At 34.4% G+C, this 21,670-nt stretch overlaps 1 protein-coding gene across 2 annotated transcripts in view; it reads right to left on the reverse strand.

The window, feature by feature from the left end:
* Nucleotides 1-21,670, reverse strand: part of LOC149561250 (histone-lysine N-methyltransferase CLF-like) — a 200,328-nt gene that overhangs the window by 37,495 nt on the left and 141,163 nt on the right. For both annotated transcript variants that reach the window (XR_016363793.1, XM_089825035.1), the window contains exons 11-12: nt 7,619-7,769; nt 7,305-7,525 (exon numbers count right to left, since the gene is read on the reverse strand). Coding sequence is in view for 1 of the 2 variants with exons in the window: in XM_089825035.1 (XP_089681161.1) it covers nt 7,305-7,525; nt 7,619-7,769 (372 nt within the window). In the remaining variant the exon portion in view is untranslated. The remainder of the gene's footprint in view (nt 1-7,304; nt 7,526-7,618; nt 7,770-21,670) is intronic.

Raw genomic sequence — 21,670 nt, forward strand, 5'->3', positions numbered from 1 at the left:
TGGTAAGGACTTCAAACCCCCAACTCCTTATGAGGTGAGTGGGTCATTGTTACATGATGAGGTAAGGAACATTCATCAGCTTGTGGAAGAGAAAAGAAAAGTTTGGGAAAAGAAAGGTTGCATTATTATATCGGATGGGTGGACAGATGGTAGGAATAAGAAGCTCATCAACTTTATAGTTGCTTCAAGGGGACAGATGGTATTTCTAAAATCTCTTGATGCCTTTGATCAAGTAAAAAATGCAGAAAATTTGTGCAACATGTTGGATAAGGTGGTAATACAAGTGGGAGTAGCTAATGCCATCCAGATTGTGACTAATAATGTAGTTGTGTATGTGGCAGCTGATAGACTTCTAATGGACAGGCATCCCACATTATATTGAAGCCCTTGTGCCGCCCATTGTCTTGACTTGCTTCTTGAGGATCTAGGGAAATTGAGTTGGGTGGAGAAGGTGATTAAAGATGGATTGAAGATGGAAGGAATATTGCAAAGTACATCTACAATCATACATGGGTCTTGAGTCCTATGAGAGAGGACAAAAGGATCTTATATGAGCAGAGGTCACACGCTTTATGTAGTGTTCCCACTATTAGGGTTAGATCGAGACACTAATACCTGCAAAACAAATGTTAGGATTAAATACTTACAAGTAAAAATGTATTATTCTCACCTTTATTCTGGCTATTATCTTGTTCTCATCTAGCCATTTATACAGTGTTACTCATCTCTCGCACAGGCATGATAGCCATTTATACGAGGACATCACTTCTTGCACTGGCACTACGAGATTCCATTCATTATTCATTTAGCCATTATACATGAGCTATAGTTACCTCTCGTATTGGCACTAAAGCCATCTATATGAGGGAACAAATCTCACGCACTAGCACTATAAGATATCATCAATCCCATCTAAGCCATTTCTATCAAGACAACTGTCATCTCTACACTGGCACGAAGCCATTTATATAGAGATGAGTAATGACCTTATACTATCACTATGGGTTCTTTATCATCTTGTTAGAAAATATCATTCTTCAATGAGTATGCCTTATTAATACCTTCAATATATTATCATAATTTGTGTGTGTGTGCGTGTGTGTGTGTGTATTACATTATGCTATAAATGGAGCATGATATATACTTTTATGTACTTCAATAATGTAAAGGGAAACTTAGACAGACAAAAACCTAGTTTCATTTGTATTACGCATTGGGTCTTGTTATCTACATCTTGCCCGTAACCAATTAAATTAATAACCTGTTTATATTTGGCTAGGACTACCTCTTTGTACTTGCCTTCTTCATTTTACATACCCTTCCTAATGCTTTGGCAGTTGTAATATCCACTACTTTCTCTTTTTCCTGATATCCTTCTCTTGCTAATGAATTCTTATTTATTTGGCCGACACTTGATGTTTTGGGATGGGTGACTTCATTGAATGTTATTTAGCTAGTGCTTTCCAAGGATAATTGTGACTTGGTACTCTAATTGTCTATCCTAATCTGTGGATGCCACATTTTCTTCTCAATCAGCTTAGACTCTGATGTCGTTTCTTCCTTTGGCTCTTCCCAACTTTAGATTGTGAGTTGGATTATTCCCTATGATTTGTGCCCGTACTTAGCTTCTTAAACCCCTCCGTAGTCCTTGTCTTGTTTTGTATTCATAGATTGTTGGCTTCCTTCATAGGTGGTGTGTTTTTTTTGGTATGCATTCAATCCTTTTATATATGGTGGGTTTGCCACCTCGCGACCCTTTGTCTAAGGATTGCGATTATATATTCATTTTAATATATTCATATCCATATTTTATTCCTTAGTAGGAATGTATTAGTTTAGTAATTTATTTGTCTAATCATTTAATGAATAATATTACTATGTTATATTATTCAACAATATTTATATTATTAAATCAATGTATTAGGATTGCTTACTATCATGTCTTCTTAATATTTATCGCTAATTATTATCATTCCACTAATATAAAGACATCTAATATTATTATTGTAGGGAATATCATTTCTCCAAAAAAGCTAATGATTCGAATATAGATGTTAATATAAAAAATAATAGATATCAAATGTCAATAGGGGGTTATTACACTTTGCTACTAATTTTCTAAACTTGCAAAGCATATCTAAGACATTGTTAGACCTGAGGCACATGTTTCTAGATAAGAAATGGTTAGAGAGTCCTTATGCCAGGAAGTTTGAAGAAGAGAAGATTGTGTTTGATGCTAGCTTTGAAAAGATAATGGAGGAGATCCTCAAAGTAAGTTTTCAAGTCTTCATTGATGATTTCGTATTTACTTTTGAAACATTTGCATTCACTGATTTTTGTATAATTTTTTATGCCCAAGTGTCATAAGTGTTGGTGAAGGTTTGACAAATTGTGGATGGCAATAAAAACCCCATGGGGTTTCTATATGAGGCCATGGATAGGGCCAAAGAGGCTATTCAGTACTTGTATAGGTCAAATGAGATCAAATATGGACTCATATGGAACATCATTGATTGTAGGTGGAACCGACAACTCCAGCAACATATTCATGAAGCTACCTACTACTTGAACCCCAAGTTCTATTTCTCCAAGACTTTTAGAGCAAATGTAGAAGTTCAAATTGGCTTGGACACATGCATTCAAAGATTCGTTTCTGGTTTGGACCTCCGAGACCTCATAGTTGATGAGTTGCAGAGCTACAAGAGGGAAGAGGGGTCATTCTTTTCTTCTCCTAATTTCAAACATAGAAGATACACCTTGCAGCCAGGTAAAAAAGAACATGTGTTTAGTTTTGTTATACCATTTATTTCGCTCATGAAGTTTATTCAAAGTTTTATGACATCATAAATGGTTTTTTCAATCCTTGCATATCTGTGGTGGGAAGATTATGGTGCCACAATGCCTTATCTTCAAAAGCCTACCATTCTAATTTTGTCAGAGCCTTGTAATGCTTCTAGCTACGAGAGAAACTAGACTACATTTCAAAACATACACACAAAGAAATGTTATAGGTTGACTCAAAAGCACTTAAATGGCTTGCTTTATGTGAAGTACAACCTTCTCTTGCACGAGAAGAAGGTGAACAAGCTTCATATGAAGCAGTTGACTCTCATGATATTGATCCATATTCAGTAGATTGGATTGCTCCTCTTGATGGTGACAATGAAGATGTGCATGTGAGTAACCTTTTATTGAAAGATGAGCAACTAGCTAAGTTTGAGATGGAGGCAGATGACTGGGATGCAGATGTGGCAATGCATGAGGAACATGAGCTTGGTCATCCATTAGAAGCTTTTGTCGACTCTGAGGCACCTATTCAAGGATATGTGAAGGATGTTGCCACAATAACTACTTCAGCAACAGTGATCTCTTTTGAACTTTACCCGTAGACGCAATTTATGATTGCTACTTTTAGTTTTCATTGATACTAAAACTTGAACTTAATATGTATTCAAAAGTTGTAGTTTGATGGAATTTGACTTCTATATGTATTGAACTTATTTTATTCAGATGTTGTACTTGTTTTTTGGTATATGATTCTATTGCTATGTTAACCTACTAAGTTTTAAATGCTATGAATTATTGTTTCACTCAAAACTTTGATTAATATATGGTGGATATCTCAAATCATTATATGTTCTACGAATTTGGTGTATGTATGCTTTTTTAAGAATATTTTCAAATGTTCGACAAAAGTGCCAATTTATTGTCATATTTTTTGCTGAGTTTTTGTTGATTCTGAGATTTTCAAAATTTTGGGCCCAGTCGAGATATTGTTGAAACCAATTCTTAAACTATGGTTTTAAGCATAAAAGAAAAAAGCTTCATTTAGTTTGAGCATGCTTGGATATTGATTTTGTGTTGGATATTTCTCTTGGAGAAATCAACGAAGCTTCAACTTCTATTCAAGTTTTGAGGATGTCAACCCTTAGGTTCTTCTTGGGTGGACTGGACATAGCCGCAATTCATCTTTTGTAACGGGCACCCCTGGATGTCCCAAAAAACTAAACCAAATTGCTGAAATTCAACCTCTTATTTCTCCGTTTAATGTTTTAAACCCCTTATAACTCCGGAAATCAAACGTTTATTTGTTTGTCGTGTTTCGTGCATGGAATTGGTATCATACAACATAAACAAGAAAGAAACTACAATAATATGCAAAGTGGAAATGAACTACTGCTAATAAAATGTTATTTTCAGAATTCATAAAACCAAATACATGGCAGATTTATCAACTCACTAATTACTTCAGCAGTATTGACATAATACTCCAGCCCATGCTTTCGAACTTGTTGCTACAGTGCTTTGTCCTTCAATCAATCCACTACCTTCGTAATATCATTCCCTCAAAGTGGCATAAGCGTCGGAAAAGTAGTGAAGAAGATATGAGAAAAATACCAAATCTGCCTGTAGCTGAAAATGCAACTAAATTGCCTGATAATGAAGCCAATAACAAAGAATTCCAAAGGCCAAACCCCAAGAGAATGACGTCTAGAATGTTACAAGAGAGGATAGACGTCCTCAAATGCCAAGAACGGAGCTGCAAACTCACACACCAATTTCTTCTCATAATCAACCTGGCTAATGAAGCCATAAATGCTTCCTTTTATTCTATTTCCAAGGGTCCGCTCAACTCATATGGGCAATGTGGGATAAAAGATGTGTAGTATATAAAAAATATATTAAAATACCTCTTATGTCTCCCTTGGGTACACATCCCCATTAAATAAATATTAAAGTAACACTTTAATATTTTACAATTAAATTAGACGTTACTTTAATAAAACTTCAGGCATTAAAATGTATTAGCAATCGGACTCAGAGTAATGCGAGTGATGGCTCATCGAAAAGCTCTCACCGAGGAGTATCAAATCCAATCACCAAAATTGACCTGCACTGTGTCCTGCCGACTTACTAAAAATAGTAAGTATGCCTGAAACTGAGTAAATCAACTTCATTTTGGCCCAAACTAGAAATGACTAGGCCAAAACACTCCAGGATCCCATTAAACCCTTCGTTAGCCCTCGGGACCATGTAGAACAAGGCTAACGCACACACACTTGGTCAACTGCTAAAATGGGGACATTACATCTTTAGTGGTGAATTCACAATGGAGTTCACAACTTGCATTTGAGGTTCATTTGCAGTTATCCACTTCGACTATTATCACTGTTTTTACAATTGGATTGTTATTGTATTCCTAGTTTATAATTCAATAACAAATTCTGGAGTATTTCTTGGTTATTTATGGTTAATGTTGCTAGTTATTATTGCATAAATTCTCTGTTTATATTTCTGAAATTTAATTGAGGAAAAATTGGGGAGAATATACGGGTAGGATATTACAAGATGTATAAGGTCCTAATTGGGGCAACTATGGTCAAACATGTAAAAATGCCCAATGAGGATTGGAAATAATGCAATAGCTCTTAATTAGTCTATCTTGGTGTGTCTAGAAAGTCCTACAATGTTTTGATGAAGTTTTGAGTTGTTTTGATGAAAATTGCAAAAATGTTGTCAATTGAGTGTCTAGACTCTAAACTGATCAGACAACTTGAAAGTTGGTTGAATAAGTTGTAAGTAGTTACAAAAGTGATAAAATCCTTCTTTAAGTTGAGGGATAAACAAGTATGTATGATTGGGGAGGACAAAGATAATCAATAAAATGCTGATCTGCAATGTGCATACCCAGCTTTTGTGTTCATCAAAGGTTCATAGTGATTGATTATTGATTGGATTGGTTCACAAACCTATAGGAAGTTAAAATACAAGCAGTCTACTTCATTTTAGAGTTGACCTGAAGTCCTGCCATGGTTTATGGTGAAAGAAAGAGTCAATTCTTTCAAATCAGTCTTAGAACCCTCCATTTCAAGGGTTTGTTTATTAAATGGTTCATTCAACTAATTTGAACAGTTGGAAGATTTTGAATCTCTGGAATTTATTAGTGTTTTGAATGTCCTTTCTTATTGTCTTGGTCTCAGAGCAGATGGCTGTGTCTAAAAGGAGAAAATTGATGCCCTAGTGATAATTGTTGTGTAGGTTTTATTGATTGTTACAGTTTATTGCAAAGTTTTGATTAATGACAAATATGTTTAAAGATTCCAAATGTTGCAAAAAGTGGAGTAAGCTTGTGACAAACCTAAATGATCATTTTAAGTTGCATGACAATGATCTTAAGTTGTTTTAAATACCTGTTTTGGAGTTCATTGTCAATACGTTTCATAACTGTGACAGTCACAGTCAGAAAGTTTTCTTATTTGCAATTGGTGTATTCACTTTAAAAGCCTATGATCAGTGCCTTAAACACACCGTATTTTTTACGGGATCTTGTAAGAAGTGAGTCTAATCATGATAAAAAGAGATGACTATGGTAATGTTCTTTTGGGACTGTCCTCACAGTAAACTAACTTAAGTCTGATCTCTTTACATTTTTGTAGTCTCCCATTGTTGGTAAAACCCTTAAGGACCATTTGTATGTTGTTTCAAGTGAATGTGGGGATCCTTGAGTATGTTTGGTAGTTCATAAACTATGCTCTGTTTTACCTCTGTCCAAGAAATTGCTGATCAGACAGCAAGGTGGAATGTTGACAGTCCATGGGTGAGGTAACTTGCTTACAGTATTGCAACTATCTATTGAGACTGTGTTACAGAATAATGGCACTTGAATAAAGAACAGGTTGAATGGGACATTGTTGAAGGGCTGTAGAGCCTATTCTTGTTTTTCATTCATGATAACAGTGGAAAGTTTACTGATTTCTTAAAATTGTCAAAGCCAAGCCTTTCAGTCAAGGAGTGTAAAGATAATAGTGTTATAAGAAGTTCCTCCTTTTGAAGAAGTCCTTTAAATGAGTGTTGTTACAAAACTAAGATGAATGTTGACATGTTCTCAAAATGTTGAGTATGAACCCTTATACCTCTGCATCACGTACTAATTTTTATTTTTATTTTGTGAAGAATTTAATGGAAATACAAAAAGATAATAACAAAAATATATTAAAAAATAACAATATAATCATATCTTAAAAATAATTTTAAAAAGTTACAATATAATAATTTTTTTCTTTTTGAAGTGAAATGATGAAAAATATGATATCTTCTGGCATACTTTACCCATAAAATAGGTATGCTAATAAAATCTCTGAAAGGATTTTATCAATTGATTTTAATGGAAGAAAATGCTTACTTTAAGCCTCGCAACCAATAAAAATACAAAATAAGAAACAATTCAGTGCAATTGCTGAAAATTCTATTCATGTATGTTATGACAGTTGTTTTCAACTCTGGAAATTCAAAAATAGTCTTACCCACAATATTTTTCACAACAGGTTCCACCACGGAGACAAGCACATTGCTTTCCGCATGTTAGCTGGCAACCACATGGAGTATATTGTTTACAGGGCTGTCCTTTACCATCTGCCATTCTTTTCCTGATTGAAGGATGGCCTGCAGACTTCCAAGTGTACTTTAATCTGCGCACTCTTCCTCTCCTCCTCCAGAATCTTGATCGTGTACGAACTTCTATCTCCTGTTTAGAGCTGAAATTAATTTTTCATACAAATAAAACCAGGACCAGTCAAAAGATCAATTAACATACAAAAACATGCAAAAGCTAACTTACATTTGTATCAATACAATCAGCCTTCCCACTGCCATCAGACCGAAGATTTCGTACATCACCATATTGCAGAACAGATCCACTGTGGGACATGTATTTAGCTATCTCTGAGCATGTCTTAACACCACTTAGCAAGTTTTGTGATATCAGGCAACTGTGAAGTAAAAAAAGAGTTTCTTTACTAGCAATGTGTAATTAAAACCAGTATTAGAACTATTAAAGCTCAAATCACTTGACTTTTTTTTATGTTTGGAACAATACTCAACAAGTGCTAAAAAATTATTTTGAAAGAAAACAATAGAGAATTAAAATTAAAGGGGTTATGACGTAATATTAAATGAGCCACACTACTATTGATGATTAAATATTTCGATAGGAAGATGACAAAATTCACTTTCTACTTTGATGGAATGACAATCTATTACAAATTGAGTGTTCCATATCAAACTCTTCCAATCTGCATCTAGAGCTCAACTTGAAATTAGATATCAATTTTATTTTACTGGACCATGTATGATCAGGTAAACACCTTCCTTTTATAGTTAACCAGTTCAAAGATGCTTTGCTTGAACATCTCTACAAGAAGAGTTATAAGAATTTCACATATATAGGGACTTAAAATTATCTTCCTATATACACCACAAATGTGCATGAAATCATCCATTCAATAATTTAAAACACAAGCACATTAGAAATGAAATAATGACTGAAAAACTAATTGAGCAAGAAATTCTAAGAGAAAAAGATATGCCATACATCTTAGGTGTTAGCACAGTTTGAGTTTGCAAAGTTTAGCAAAATTAAGGATTTTTAGTAACACATTTCATTCTCTTAAAAGGGTGCGCCTCAACTAATTTTATTAGGAGGTCGAGAGGTTTAAGTTGATTGGGACAAAGAGTTGAGAGATACTAAATAATAATTCTATTCCTGTCTATCTGTTGGTATTAACAAAATCAGGAGCCCTCAACTGATAGGGAGACAAGTAAGAAAAAGCATTATTAAGTTGGATTTCTTCTTCCATAGAAGAGAAAATGAAATCTTCAAATGGGTTACTTGTGCCATTCTTTCATGTCCCATTTTTGACCAAAGACAATCAAGTACACCTTAGCCTATTATTTTACTTTCTATAGGCTTATTGGTAAGATGAGGGAAGTCATTTTAAAATAGTAACTTTAGTTTGTCCTACTTACTTTATATTATCAAATATTAAAGGATGACTTGGTTTTAACATAATGTGTTATTAGGGAACTGGAACAAGGGGTATTCCTAGAATTAACTTGGTCATACTATTAAATGAAATTTTTATTGAAGGATAAATTAATAGTTTATTTTGTACAGGCTTCCTATATGGGGCACAATAAGGCCATTTGGAACTCATATGAATATTTTATTATTTCTCTATCATTGGAGATGGGAAGTTACAAACTTAATTAGGAGGGAATTTCAAAAGTGAAGTTACAAACTTCAAAAACAGTAGTGGCTGGTGAAAATGAAAAGAAAGAATATTGATACCCAATTATTCCCTCTATGAATCTACAAAAAGAAAGGAAATTTTCAAAGAAGGTAGATCCAATGTGATATTATCAACTTCTCTCAAATTCTTAGCTATTGATTTCACCTAGGAATTACACAAATCTTCATTTGCATTTCAACATCACTTTGGAGAGAAATTTAGTCTATTTAAGTCAATGTTACAAGACTTGGTCTCGCCTTGGACTTGGCAAGCTGGTTTCGAGCTCAAACTCAGACTCAGCGTCCAGACTAGGTAAATTGAAAACCTGAGAAATTCAAATGTTTTTTAGGATTTAAAATGTTTTTCCATGCATCATATAGTCAATTAACATCAAACATAAAGTATTTGAGATAAATAGAAGCTACTTTGCACACATGCAAAAGTTTATGTTGATCACATAAGTATCAATGCAATTTTCTAAAGGAAATAAGTTAAACTAAAATTATAGAAGGCATAGACTATTTATTATCATCATGTTGAGCATTGTGTTCATGTTGAAGACTTTTGGTGGTATCTCCCTTGAAGTGGACTCCAAGGTTTCTCCCACGAAGTGGCATATTGTTAACAAGTGTTTACAAAAAAAATCATATTATATTCTTCTACCATGCAAGAATAACTGCTTCGCTTAAATTTTTTATTCTTAGAGAATTAGAAAGTTCATTATGAATTTTTAGAATGATATCAACTACATCATTGCTCAAATGTCATTATCCTTTAACTATGGCAAATGGTTGATTTAATAGACATTTGTTTTTTCAATCTTTTACAAACCTTAAAACTATTTTTATTGTTCTAGAGATGTCCAATTCTTTAAAACGAAAGCATTTTATTTGTTGCAATGCTCTCAAATTGGATAGTGCTGTTTTGAATTTTTAATACCTGGTTCTAGAACTTTGTGATTACACTATGTGATATGACATCGCTTTTTTTGGCAAAATATTTTGTGAAATCCTATTTATAGTCTTCTTTATAGACAAAGGATTACACTATGTGATATGACATTGCTTTTATTGGAAAAATATTTAGTGAAATCCTCTTTATAATCTTCTTTACAGACAAATTGTTATGTTTTATACCTGCTACATGCAAAACAATTTTTACTACTCCCTATTGATTACCTTACCGGTAATCACCATTATAATTTTTTGGAATTCGATATTGCAATACGATCATAAAAGCTTAAAAAATCATTCAAAAAATTAAAATATATTTATCTTTTACTCTATGACTTTGCATGCCATGCAAGAGTCATGCCAAACTCAAACAAGTTAGAATCCAAAGGCTAGAAAATTCTAGAGCCCTGACTCAGCACGGGACTCACAGAGTCTTGTAACACTTGCTTAAGTGGTTTCAATACGCATGTGAGGATTTTTGACATCATTTTTCTAGACAATGCTCAAATTTTATATCTGTAACACTTGTTTAAGTGGTTTCAAACGCATATGAGGATTTTTTACATCATTTTTCTAGACAATGCGCAAACTTTATATTGTAATAGAATCTTATGTTGTTGACTGATACTCATCTTGAGTTTGCTTCTACATATTTCCTATCACAATATTGTACTTTTCATCAAGATGTAGGACTCCACTTTACACATCTAAAGCATTTAAAATACAAGAGAAAGAGTTAAAGGAGATAAAGAGATGCCAGTGCTAAACTCAAATCATATCAAGGAAGTACACAAGCAAGTCCTCTTTCATGCAACGTAAATTTGATTGAGGATGTGTAAATGTACAAGTGCAATAGATTTAATTGATTAAATGAGGTGTGTAAGATAGGCCTTGGTCCTAAATATATGCAATCAGCCCAATTAAGAAATGGAATTATGCTAAAATCGGAAATGGAAATGAATGATACAATACTCACCTTGAATTATGCTCGGGAAAGTGTGTTTCTACTACAAAAAGTGTGGATTTGGGCCAGATTTTGAAATTCCACGCACAAATTCTTGAATAAAACAGAAAACCCGAAAATGCTTTTTCCAACCAAGGCTCGAAGAATAGGTTGACTTGGTGAAAATCCTTCAAGAAGGATTTCTACAAAGTCACCGTCTTCCTAGGGCACTGTAACTAGGTAAACCTAACTTTTCTCGGAAGGTCTCAGGGAGTATTTTCAAAATTTGCAACCACAATTTTGCTAACCTATTCCCACACATAGTAAATTTGGATTTTTGTTTTTGGTTTGATAGGACTTACCTTGGTCATGCCCTAGATTAGGGAAATAACCTTGAAATTCAAATGTAAATGTACTGATAAAGAAAATGCTAACATGTAGTAGGACTGAATACATTAAATTACCTATGTAGATGTAATTGAATTTGATATGTGATCAAGTATGTAAATGTAACAGCCTTGATCAAAGAAACCAAAAAGGAAATCAATGAAACCAAAACCTCATGTATAGGAATGCATGTCACAGGCCATGGATGATAGGAGAACTTGAAAGAATAAGAATGATAGATCTCCTTTCTTGAAGCCAAATTCCACTACCACCTTGAAGGAAGAAGCTTGATGCAAAGAGGAAATGCTTGGACTTGATGAATAGTTGAAAATACTTGTTGGCTTGCTTGAACACCTTGAGCTCTGGAATACCTTGGATGCTTGATCATAAATAGTGTGGAAATGAAGATCCCAAGCCTCGTCTTATACTAGTTTTCAGGTGGGAAAACAATACAAGCTAACTAGGAAACAAAAATAAATAATTTGCAAGTTCGAGAAACATCAGGCCCCGAAACCCAAAATCTTTGAGGAAGAGGTCGACCTCTTCCTGGAACATGTCGAACTATTCCCAAATATGCCCAGACATAGGGCTCCCAAAGGTCTCAAAGAAGGTGCAAACGAAAATGGAAAATGATGAAATCTCTAGGAGATATGGCCAAAAAGGTAATAAAATGGCACCTAAAGGTCCAATGTTGAGAGATGAGAAATGTCTTGAAAATGCAAGATAGATTGGTAGAAGAAAGAGACCAAAACTACGCTAAGGAGGGCTAAAAGGTCTTAAATAAGATGCGTCCATTTAAGACACTACATTTAGCCCCATCTTTAGTGGGAGTATGAAGTTGTTCATACTCTTGGTAAAGGAAGGGGAGAAGAGAGAAGAGACAATGACACAATGAGGTAAAACGTCACCAAGCTAAAGGACATAAGGGGCATAAGCCATAAAACCTAGGATCCTAACTCCATTCTCATGCATAAGAACACGAAAACAAGCCAAAGGAAAACAAAGGGAAAAAAATCAAAAGACACAAACTAAAACCCAAATCAGCTAGTGAAAGAGAGCTCAATTGAAGAAATGTCTCACACACTAATATCATATTTGGAAGGCTATTACAATGCATAAGAGATCACATAGTAAAGGCAAGAGCACCAAAAAGGACTTCATTCCTCATTATTCCATCCCACCAATCATGAAAGCATAGAGAGAGAGAGAGAGAGAGAGAGAGAGAGAGATTGAATGGTCTAGTAGGTTTGTGTGCCTAATAGTCAATCCCAAAAGACAAAAAAAAACAATAAAGAACGATCAAATGGTCTAGCGGGTTTGTGTGCCTGGTAGTCAATCATGTGCACCTATTGTCGACTTATGCATGCATGCATATGTGTGTGTCCACCTGTGGATCAATTTACTGGTATCACCACAGAGTGTAAAGGTGTTTGTGTGTATTGGTGTTTCCCTAGGATGGAGAAGTATCACTAATACCTCGGATTTAGCAATGTGTTTGCTTGGGATGGAGAAGTATCACTAATACCCGTTGAGGATTTAGGAAAGTAAAAAGTAAAAATGTGTTCTCTAGGGATGGAGAAGTGTTACTAATAACTGTTGAGGATTGAGCAAAACCAAAAAAGTAAAAATACATAAAAAGGTAAATTATAGTACAAAGAGGGTGTATGTATGCCCCCCTCCTTATGATGACTATGTAGCCATAGACATCATAAGGAAGAGAATCAAGAATAACTACTTCTATCAATGAGGAGATATCCTCTATCAACAATGTATGCCACAAATTTAGTAAAGAGCATGGACTCTTATAGGCTAAGGAAATAGATAAATTATGAAAGGATGTGTCGCTTATGAGAAGAGACCCTTGAAATGAAGAGATCTAGTGTGCAACGCATCTAGCTTCAAGCGGAGTGTCATGAACCAAGATAATAATTTCAAGACAAAAGAGGGGAAGAAGAAAAAGAATGCACCTATTCAACCCCCTATTTATAGGGTGGAATAGGGATCCATGGATGAAGGATGGCAAGCTTCAGAGCACACAGTAAGGGAAAATGCTTATAATGAACATAGTTTGCAAATAAAGAAGAGGTGATGATCAAGGACATGCACCTCTTGTGTATAAGAGAGATTCATGATCAAGACACAATTCCTTATAGGAAAAGGATGTCACACAATAAACAAATGTCACTATACTAAGGAAAGTTGGTCTTTAGCAAAGAGAAATAAAGAATGTACATAAAACCTTGCCCCACAAGTGTGAGGCGAGAAAGACAAGACTATGGTGGATTATATAAAAATATCTCGTAAGATATAAAATGAGTCATAAGCAACAACCAATAGCCCTGCACAAAAGGAAAACACCCAATATCAATAAGAAGTATTATAGAACAATGCAACACCATAGAGGATGAAATAAAGAAATATCATAGGTTATGCAATTCCAAACAACATAAGATGCTAAAAAAGATATCACATATGAAATAAACTACAAATGATTATTGAATGGGAAGCAATAGCTAGCAACTATGTTGAAGTTATTCCCCAAACACGACAATCATTGAGGAGTATGAAGTAATAGTCAAAGACATGTTCTATATAGCAGCGATAACAAATATATTGGAACATATAGCCAACATCAGAACGAAGGAGGAGACACAGTAATATGAACCACAATTGCGAATATGAAGCTATATTGAGTGGTAAACATCCACAATAAAAAGAGTATATACACCACAGTATTGGCGAGTTTGATAATATGAAGTATATGAAGACTAGAGGACAAGTTATGTGGCTCTGAGTCAAGGAGATTTTGGTCTCTATCAACAACTATTCGACAGACACATAGACGACATCTTATCCCATCAAAGTAAAAGTTACAAGACACGAAAGCATCTATGTTATGAAGGAAATATGTGAAGAGGTTGAGATGGTGAATACGAGATCCAAGAAACGTTAAATTATATATTAAAATGTATGCAGTGATTTAAAGACAGAGCAGAAACAAAGATGAACCATGATTCATTATAACATGTGTGTTCAACAACCAATAGGAGATTAACATGAATGAAGCAAGAAGTACCAAATAATATCGCATTGAACGTAAAGGATGGCCAAAAAGATCATAGTTTATCTTTAGACACTTTTTGTATAAGGAAGCAATTTAAAGAATAAACAATGTTTTCTAAACATCACTAAGAAGATGAGTGTAGCAAGCGAAAGAATACAACACTCCAAATTTTCAACGATCCTCTACAAAGGATTGTAATGTCCCCATTTTTGGCAAGATTTTGCAAATGATTGAGTCAGTTCATTATAGCGACCTTTGTGACAAGTTGATTAGGGGGTCCCAGTTGTGGACTTACTATTTTTAGCAAGTCTATTTTTGGCAGTTGCCATTTTTGATAGTAAAGTGGGTGGCTCTAGTAGTTGAGCATCACTTGCACTAGATGTGGTTATTAATTGCATGAGCTCTTATTTATTAATTAATTTTTAAAGTAGCATTATTATAATAATAATATTTTATTATAATAGTTTTGTTAAGAGATATTAGTAAAAGGTTGTGTTGGAAAGTTTCACAAGCTGAATTCTTTTGGAAACTTTCACAGTTTCAGAAGTCGAGTTCTTTTGGAAAATTTTTGCCACCAAGGGATTATAAATATGAGCTCATTTCATTGGAAAAGACATCAAATATATATTATTTTCTTTTGTGTCTTTGTGACTTTTTCTGAGTTTCTTGTTCTTGTGCCCTTGCTAAAGTATAAGGGATTTGGTTCTAAGTTGTGCATTGATTCCACATCTAAAGTATTGTGGAAATAACTCCAAGAATTATTTGTCTCCTGTAGTTGTGTTCACTGTGGTTGGAAGAAATCAATTGGGGTTGTAGCTTCTTGTCCTTTAGCGACTATAATTAAGAAGGCAGTTGAGATTGATCAATTTCTTCATTGTTTGGTTAAGAAGAATTGAGTTTGTCATTGATCATTCACCTACAATTTTCTTGGGCTGCAAATTTAGATTTCCCTGTGACTGCCATTACCTTTGTTAAGCAGTGTACAAGGACATGGACATTACCAACAATCAGTAATTGGTTTGCAGACAAGTTTAAAGGGTTGCATGAGTCATTACAAGCAGTGTAGGGTCTATTAAAAAAACTTATGATTTCGTTGAATAAGCTAGCGGCTGTTGTACACAGCCTACGATCAATTAAGAAGGGCCTGTGTTTGTGTTTGGGATGCCTACGTTTGCACTTGGCACAACCTGTGAGAACTATTGGAAGGCTTGCGTTGGAATTTAGTGGAGGCTGAGATCATATTGGGTTTATGCATCCAAGCACTAGGTTACCAAACACACTTGCGAATGTCAAACTGTTGATTAGTAAAGTAAATTGATGTTTGTTAACGATATAGACGGCTAAGGGTTATTACAAGGATTCAACGACAATAATTATAAATTCATTATTATGAGAGTTTTGACTTGTGTGATTACTAATTCATGTGTAAAACTTAACAAGGATTAAAGATTAAATGAGAAGTTCAATTAAGTTGGGAAGAGCCACAACTTTTGTGAGAAGTTATAACAAGAGTATAAAACATAGATATATAAGAAAATAAAAAAATGTAATGATGGATTGAGAATGTGTTGTCGAAGAAAGTAGAGCAAGCATAATAGAGTAGTGTGGTAGAAAAGAGTGTGTATGGAGCACAAGGATGACGTGGAGTTTGAGAAAAACATGTAAGGAGAAAAAGAAAAGTATCCTAAAGTATGAAGGGAGAAGATTTAAAATAAAGAATTATTAAAAAGGCTGCAGAATATAAAAATATATATGTATAAAGATTTATATCTAATATATATATATATATATAAGAGAGAAGTTAAAATAAAATGTATATGGGAAGTCAGTAAAAAGAGAAGAGTGGAAAGAATAGAAAGGAAGGGAAGAGAAGAGTGTGGATGTGCTAAAATCCATATAGACATACGTATCATATTAAGAGAATTTGTGCAAGCAAAATTTTTCATCGTCAGTTGAGTAAGCAACGTTATCAAGGTGGACAAGTAGTTTGAGTGCAATTGGTTGATACTCACAAAGACAAAAATGGGGGTTAGTGCTTCTAGTAGGTCGGTGTGTGTGAAGTGTGGGAGTTGGAGCTTCCAGGGAGTCGGTGCTCATAAACATAGGGGTTGGAGCCTCTAGTAGGTTGTAGCCTACAAAACATTGTAAAAAAACAATTTATATAAGAAAACATTTCTTTGTCATAGTTTTCTCCTGCATTGTGTTTTCATGTAAATATTGTGTCATAAGTATTCTTCTTGTTTGGATAAAAGTTTTAATTTGGTAAAGTTCTTATTATACTAATTCACCCCCCCCCCCCCCCCCCCCCAAGTATAAACATGTGCTCTTCAGTTCTCTCTCCAAAGGCTACCCTTATAGGAAGTAACAAACTATATGTGAATTGAAAAAGTCATGTTATCTTGGTTATAACTCTGGCCTAGAAGGAATGATGAGATACAATAGATCGCTTTGAGACTAAACTCAACGATCTCCCTAGAGGTTTTTGTTGATCCAAGTCTTTAAGCCTTTCTTGGACATGTCCTCAAGGCATTCAAGGACGCTGACCCTTACCTATCCCTAGATAACCTGTTGGTTGGATTTATACAGGCCTTTCCCATATTGCATCCATCCTTTTCCTTTTAGACTTAGAATTTCACAACCAATCTGGAGCATATAGGTTTAAATCATGGTAACAGTTTTCATTACCTAAATTTATTAATATGCATAATCAAAATAAACAATGTTGTACATAACAGTTACAGAGATGTATGAAGCTTTGTTTTATGAACATGATGAATTCCTTTGTAGGTTGGACAATGATCAATTGCACATTAATGCAATTGTTTTATTTCATTTTATATATTTCCATGCTGCTGGGTGTAATATGTTATCGGGTTTACCCCTGATGATAACTATTGTGTATTTGCATGCAAACTTAATTGCAATTCCTTCCTTTTCTTCCCATGATATTAGTTGTATATGAAGTTTGCAAATTCTATTGTAATCCATTTACTTTTCACGGTGATCATTGCAAAATATGCATCTCCTAATCCTGCCCTTACACCTCAAATCATTTCTGAAACAAGGATGCTGAAATGGCAGATCTGATATAATATCAGTCTACCAACCTGTAGAGTCCTTGTGCATAGGTGCTGAACAAACTTATGAATAGCCTTAGTTCTTTGGGTGGTGTTGTAAAATCGCTGCTATATTTCCTAATGTTAAGTCTGAATGATGTCAATCTCACTGAGGATATGTTAGGAATCCCTAAATCATTGATCTGGGGCTACAAATTCTTCTTGTTCCCCATTGATAGAACGGATGTAATAAATGATTTCCCTCATAGAACGGATGGAATAAATTGATAGCCTTTTGTATTCTCTATTAAACTTATCATCATAGTTTCCCTCATAGTTGAAAAACTCGGTTTTGGCAATATCTCGGTAAGCTCAAAAAATTTGAAAAACTTGGAATTGCCAAAAACTCGGCAGAGAAATCGGCACTTTTATCAAACATTTGAAAATATATAATTTTTATAGATATATATTAATAAATAACTATGAAGACTATAAATAAATATATTTGTTCTCTACAATGAATTTATAATTCATCAACACTATAAACTTATAAATGTTGTTAATAAACAATGCATATGCATATTAGCATTAAGAATAAATATATAGTATTATAATTTATTAGATAGACAGCTATTAATTTATACTAATTTTTAACTCTCTATAATGAATTTATTAATATACAATATTACACTACTTTAGTATTAAAATATAGTATAATAGTATTATAAATCTGTATTATACAGTATTATAAATTTACAAAACCAGTTCAAATTAATTAAAATTTGTATATTATAAACTTATCTATAAACTCACTATAATCAATTCATAACTTACAGTTGTATATATTTATAACTTATAGCTCTATAAAAATATATATAGTGATGTTGATGTGTATACAGGAGCATAATAGTGATGTGTATATGAGGAGATTTGACTACTATACGTTGACTTTCCAAGTCATTCATTGGGGATGAAACTTGGCATACTTTGACAAATTTATATTAAATTTCCAAAAAAGTTTTCTATAACCTATTGAAGAGCAAAACCATTATGTGTGTATCCTACAATCAGCACTCCATGTGATGGCATCTTTGAGGCATACTGTCGAAATAGTGCTTCTACATTTTCTAAGCAGTCTAAATCTATGTGCCTCAATAGTCCTCAGTAATCGCACCTTTCTCAGTAGCCATCACAACCCTTTTGTTAGCTGCTGCAGCCTACAGTAAAATGAAAAAACTATAAACATTTTTTAGACAACTTACTGTTTTTCAAGTTGACTTAATCAGCGAGTTTTTGACCCAAAAATTGTAAAAACCATGATTTTTTCATCTTAAATGTGGTGTGATTTTTTCAAAATATCATCGGCTATTTATCTGATGATTATATCGGCTAGCAGTTTTGCTTGCAATATCTCGTGATATTAGTGATATATCACAAATTTTTTTAACTATGGCTTCCCTTAATATATATACTCTTTATATTTTGTATCCCTTATTATTACATGGTTGTGTGGTTGAATATAGTGCCAAATGCGACCCTTGATGATGACAATATGACTGCTCATTAATCGTACCTTTAAAACATTATTTTGCATTTTTTTAATCCATTTTTCCCTTTAAATCATTTCTTGGAAAGCCGCATCTCCTTTCTTCTAATCCTACACATTTGTAATTCTTACTGGAACACCTACTCTAGGATAGGGGAAGTATATGTCTAATAATTTGTTATAATAGCAACCAACTTCAAACTTGAAACGGCTCTGAAATGTGTCTTATATGTAGGAAGCATGTCCAAAAATGTTCCATCGATTGTTTCTCCCCGTTACGTCAAGTCCTCAATCGTACAAAACAAATGTGAAATGAAACATTCTCCCCTTTGAAACACTCCAAAAAGTGGAATTTAATTTGCAAAAATTATATTCCCTACAAATCATTAGCAATAAAAACTCTACTGTCATTTTCTCCCTCTTTCACAAGATGTAGCTTTACAGTTGTTTCTTGCCCACAACAAAAAAAACCATGCCTCTTGGGAACCATGTGTAGATTACCAAACTTCTTGATGACTCTTGTTTTTGGATACTCAATGCAATCTTACTGGCCTCCATGCTAATAACTGGAATTGCATGCTAGATGCTGACACTTGCAATTAATTTGGTCGTCATAAAATCCTGAGTTAGTAGAACCAAAGTGTAATGACCCTGCTCAAATCTGATCCCAAAATGTTGATAAAAGTTCAAGAAAAACGCTTTGCATACAAGAGTCATATGACTGATATAAAATTTCAGTTTTCTTTTATGGCTCTTTCCTTCACTTAGCATCAATAAGAATGCTTGCAAGTAGACTCTGAATTGACTAAACAATGACCTAACATGAATGTGCAATTAATTTTGGCAATATTCAATGCATATATATGATCTAAGCATGAGAAATGAACACTTATAGCCAACTGGCATTTTTACAAACAATTGGTATGCAAACTAACCAGCTGATAAATAATGATATTGAATTGCTCAAATGACACCAGCAACTATTATCTCCTTAATTGCAATGAAATTTCTAATACAATGCTCATAAAGTATGGCCAAAACTCTTGGCATTTACATGGATTACAAAAATGATAATGTTGGTATAATGCACACCTACAACTGAAACTTGTAACACCTAAAATGCAATAGTAACAAAGGAACCTAATTGTAGATGGCTGTAATAATTTTCTCCAACGCTGCCTTTCTGATTTGCTTTTTCCGATCTGCGTTTTCACTTGCTTTTTTCGGATCTGCTTTTCCAAACTGCTTTTTTCGGATCTGTTTTTTCGAACCTACTTTTTCGGACTGCTTTCTTCGAATCTGCTTCCAAAAACTCAAACCCTCAGGTAGTCTGAGTATACAAATTAAGCTCAACTTGAAATGGCTGAATACCACTTCTAAAGTGCAACCCTTCAGAAGGTCTTTCACTTCCTCAGTTATGCAATCTCTTGAGAAGTATCGTTCTCAAGGATTATGCTGAATATTTGCAGACCTGGATGGTGCCACAAATACTCAAAGAGAATGGTAGTAGAATCATCAAATCCCCCTCTCCAAATGGGAGCCCAAGCCCTCTATTTCTCTACTTTCCTAAGAAGTTACTAAGAGCTTCTAGAAACATCCTTTTCTAAGAAGTTACTAAGAACTTTTAGAAACATCCATTATAAAATCCCATTATAATGCACATTTATAGTAAATAATTTTATAAAATAAAAAGTGCAATCTCAACTTAAAATTATAACATGTAGGCCGTGTATAAAAAGTAATGATAAAATAATATCTCCAAGAGCATAATAAGCCATCCAATCCTCAAATAAACGCCAGAACGACTCTCTCATCACAACCACCAGTCTACGAGAGTCCATGATAGACTGATCTGGCACGCAAAACGATGTCAACCAAAACGAGCACATTACAGTCCGCCCTTCCTGAAATTGCTTGTCCCCAAGCAATGGCCGAACAACAAACCAATCGCTCCACCTGGATCCCAAATGTAGTCATAAACTATACTACTGTCAGTCAACGTAGGCTCCTGCAACAACCTCTGAAATATAACCAAGAGGAATCCATGAATGAGTTGTGAATCATTGTGCAACTGAACTCCAAATCCACTACTGCCACAGTCAAGAACCCACGAGGCACAAACTCTCGAAATATCAAACCCCAAGTAGAGTAGATCACCCAAACTGTCAACATAATAAACACCATCCACACAACCCACCGTGTTATGCGGAATGCACACTCCAACTCTGCTACAATGGTGACCACTCCCACATGAAACTGCACCAAATACAGAGAATCCACACACTGTACATCTACTACAGTTAACACAACTCTGCAAATCACCGGCCACTGTCTCATAATGATAAACCCCTTGCACTACTGATGGTGAATAGTCATTACATGGTAGATAGAAAAAACGAGAGCCCAGACCAAACCTGTCTGCCATCAACTCCTCAACACATGGATCAAAAGCAAACCGATGAACATATCTTGCACTATAATGCAGATAAAAAGGACCAATCCCAGTCAAAGACTCATCCTGCAGACGTGATACGACCAACTGTGACTGATCATCTCCTAAGTCAAAGGATGATATAGCCAAGGGCGTAGAATCAACAACAACATCACTAGTCTCTGTGCCCTCCAAGTCAAACATACCACAATGCTCGGCTGC

The sequence above is a fragment of the Cupressus sempervirens genome, chromosome 4 (assembly GCF_028749045.1).
Source record: "Cupressus sempervirens isolate cs-2001-9-10 chromosome 4, ASM2874904v1, whole genome shotgun sequence".
Taxonomy (NCBI): domain Eukaryota; kingdom Viridiplantae; phylum Streptophyta; class Pinopsida; order Cupressales; family Cupressaceae; genus Cupressus; species Cupressus sempervirens.